Source organism: Marmota flaviventris, chromosome 5 (genome assembly GCF_047511675.1).
Source record: "Marmota flaviventris isolate mMarFla1 chromosome 5, mMarFla1.hap1, whole genome shotgun sequence".
NCBI lineage: Eukaryota > Metazoa > Chordata > Mammalia > Rodentia > Sciuridae > Marmota > Marmota flaviventris.
In genome coordinates, this window is record NC_092502.1 from 6,053,877 (window position 1) to 6,057,288 (window position 3,412).

Genomic DNA, 3,412 nt, shown 5'->3' on the forward strand with positions numbered 1-3,412 from the left:
TCCCCTCAAGTCCCCGACATTCAGAGAAGAAATGTAGAAATCTGTGGCATTGCTCAGATTTCTGCAATCTGCTAGGTTCTTTATTAGCATCTACTCCTTATAGTCTTGAATGTTGTGCAGTGATGCATCTCAGGGAAACTTATCAAATCATCTTCCTCTCAGCATCCTGGTTCCCTACTCAACATGCATAATTGTGGCCACATTTTTAACCCAATTGCTAACCTTCATTCATTATTTTTCACTTCCTTTCATTCATTTTCCCCTTGCAACTGTTAGATGAAAAAATTTATAGCACATGGTATCTATTCAAAATATTTTTAATGCTCACTGTGTCTTTAATATATTAATTTAGGAAAGTTTGATATGAGGAAAAACAAATGAGTATTTTCTTATCTTTCTCATCACAAATGTAGTTAAGCATTGTGATAACATGGAATGTCTCAACAATTAACTTGTATTATGCACATTAATGCTACTAAGCATTTTTTCTTGTCTTTAAATCTATAGGGAAAAAAGAACTTATGTTAAAGAGTAGATGTATAAGTATCTGAATATTGAGTACTTAAGTTATTTTAGTGGACAAAAAAGATGTATAAATGTCTTGTATGTTGGATACCGGTTTGATATTTGTGCCTTAACCTGAGTTCTTCTATTCCTTTTTCAGAACCCTAAACAATCATGAAACAATTTCACTTTTCAGCCCAATATTAAAATATTGTTTTAATTCTCTTCAAGCCCTGTAGTCACTACCATTAGTTTCTAAAGAACTTCCTAGCCACAGTTAAACTGACATTTACAATCTAATTGTAGCACCCGGGATTCTTAATTCAAGAAATAAATTAATCTCCATTGAGACAAAACAAAGAACATCCTGAAAGATATCTGGTTGCCCATTAAATCTTCAGAAACACGGAGGAAGCAGGCTGGATGTGTACACACCAAGAACAGTGCCAGAACAGGCATGAGGCAGCATTATTAGAAGATGTCACCTGGTCAAACCTCACTCCAGGACTGCCAGGTCAAGGCACCTCAAAACAGCCCATAAGCACAGATTTGGGGGATGTGGACAGCATATAGGATGGACAGTTACTCCGGGAAGGAGCTGGGCATATGGTTGATGGCTCCTGGAACTGACCAGGCAAACAGGAATAATGGGATACAATGATACAAGGCTGCCAAGGAGATGTTTGATGTTGACACCAGTGTGCCCTGTTGGAGGCACAGGAATTACTTAGATTTTAGGGAATCGGAGACCCTATGTGCAGCTCAGATGAGCCACTGATAACAAATGTCAAGGATAATTTTTTAGTAAAAGCAAGGAACATGGCAAATACACAATCACAGAATATGAAAAAGGCAAAGAGAGAAAACTGTGGCCTTGGTACATGTAGCAGAAAGAGCTTCTTTATGTATTATGTGCCTGGAGAAAGATTACAGATGTGAATAATTGTGCTTCCTAGGAGCCATTTGGATTTCAGTATCTCTACAAAAGATAAAACTAAATGTTAGAAGAATACAAACTTCTTATTGTTGTTGTTATTTTTGACTTTTTCCCCCATTGGTACTGGGGATTAAATCCAGGGTGCTTAACCACTAAGCTACATCCCCAGCCCATTTATTTATTTATTTTTTGTTTTGTTTTTATTTTGAGACACATCTGCATAAGATTCTGAAAGCCATGCTAAGTTGATAAGGCTGCCTTTGAATGTACAATCCTCCTGCCTCAACATCCCAATTTGTGATTTTAGGCACCACATTCACGTGAAATAGCTGTGTTAAGAGTATAATTCCTTGTCCCAATAATAATAAGTCATATGTGATCCTGAAGGAGAGGACTACTAGCCACCCAGAAGTGCTGGATATTTGGAGACCCAGGCCCCATGTTGTGGGAAAATTGAAATGTACACAGTGCAAGCTGCTAACAGGATATAACTCTAAAAATATGCAGTGCTGGAAAACATGAAATAAAAACACAGGATACAAGCACAGCAAGAGTATAATGAAAAAAATAGAAATAATATTTCAATATCCGTTTATAATTATTTTAAAATATTATGTGAACAAAGAGCATATTGTATATTACATATAATAGGATAATATCAACATTGTCAATGTTATCATTGAGTTTTCAATTAAATATATAAATCATTAATGTACATATGATAATATATAATTTAATATCACATTTAAACATGTTACTAGAAATCTAATTATATATGTGGAATAACATACATCTATACGTCAGCAGTGCTCTAGAGAGGTCCAGTCTGCATGGAGAGAAGCCATACATAGGAGCAGGGACGGCCGTGCTCATTTCTTCCTGGAGGAGAACATCCCACACACTCTTCTCATGGCCCCCAGCACCTTCTTGTTCCTCAGGCTGTAGATGATGGGATTGAGCATGGGGGTGAGGATGGTGTAGAAGACAGCCAGGTTCTTATCTTCTTCTGGTGAGCGGACATTCTTGGGACGGAGATAAGTGAAGGCAAAAGGAGCATAGTAAAATATCACAACAGTTAAATGTGTGGAGAACGTGGTGAAGGCCTTTCTTCTTCCCTCTTTTGAGCGCATGTGAAAGACCGAAAAAATTACCCATCCATAGGACAAAGTGATTCCAAGGAAAGGAAGGACCAGGACCAGGACTGCACTAAAAAAAAAATCATGTACTCATAGACCCAGGTGTCTGTACAGACAAGAAGCAACATGGCTGGGATGTCACAGTCGAAGTGACTGATGGTCCTGGACCTGCAGTATGGAAGATGAAGAGCATACACAGTGTGGACTAGGCCATTGAGGGAACCTAGTGTCCAGGACCCCAAGAACATCTTCACACACATTCTTTTGCTCATATATATGTGATAATGCAGGGGGTGACAGATGGCCACAAAGCGGTCATAGGCCATCGAGGCAAGGAGTAAGCCTTCAGAACTTGCCATGGTTGCAAAGAAGAAGCTTTGTACACCACAACTCAAGAAGGAGATACTTTTCTGGCCAGAGAGGAAGTTGTACACCATTTTGGGGACAGTGGAGGAGATGTACATCAGGTCCATGAGGGAGAGCTGGCTGAGGAGAAAGTACATGGGGGTGTGGAGCCGTGGGTCCAAGAAGATGAGGGCAGTCATCCCTGAGTTCCCCAAACAGGCGAGAACAAAGACAAAGATGATCAGGAGCAAGAGAAGTAGGCCAGTTTGGTTTTGGGGTAACAGCCCCAACAAAATGAAATCATTTGAAGTTTGGTTCCATTTTTCCATGAAAACCTAGTTCCTCAAATTCCTGGAACGTATGTAAAAAATAAAAATCGAACATTAGACATAAATCGAAACAGTAAAAGAGAATAAAAATGAATTGCCTTTATTAGTGTTTGTTTAAAATTAATTGTTGTTTATTTTTTCAATCTGTACCTTTTTCTTGA

General features: G+C 38.6%; 1 protein-coding gene across 1 annotated transcript; it reads right to left on the bottom strand.

The window, feature by feature from the left end:
- Window positions 1-2,310: 2,310 nt before the first annotated feature.
- Window positions 2,311-3,122, bottom strand: LOC139705871 (olfactory receptor 2L13-like). The gene is made up of 2 exons (XM_071612768.1): window positions 2,694-3,122; window positions 2,311-2,463 (listed from the first exon to the last, which is right to left on the bottom strand). Exons 1-2 carry the CDS (start codon window positions 3,120-3,122, stop codon window positions 2,311-2,313), a joined length of 582 nt encoding a protein of 193 aa, XP_071468869.1.
- Between the last annotated feature and the right edge of the window lie 290 nt (window positions 3,123-3,412).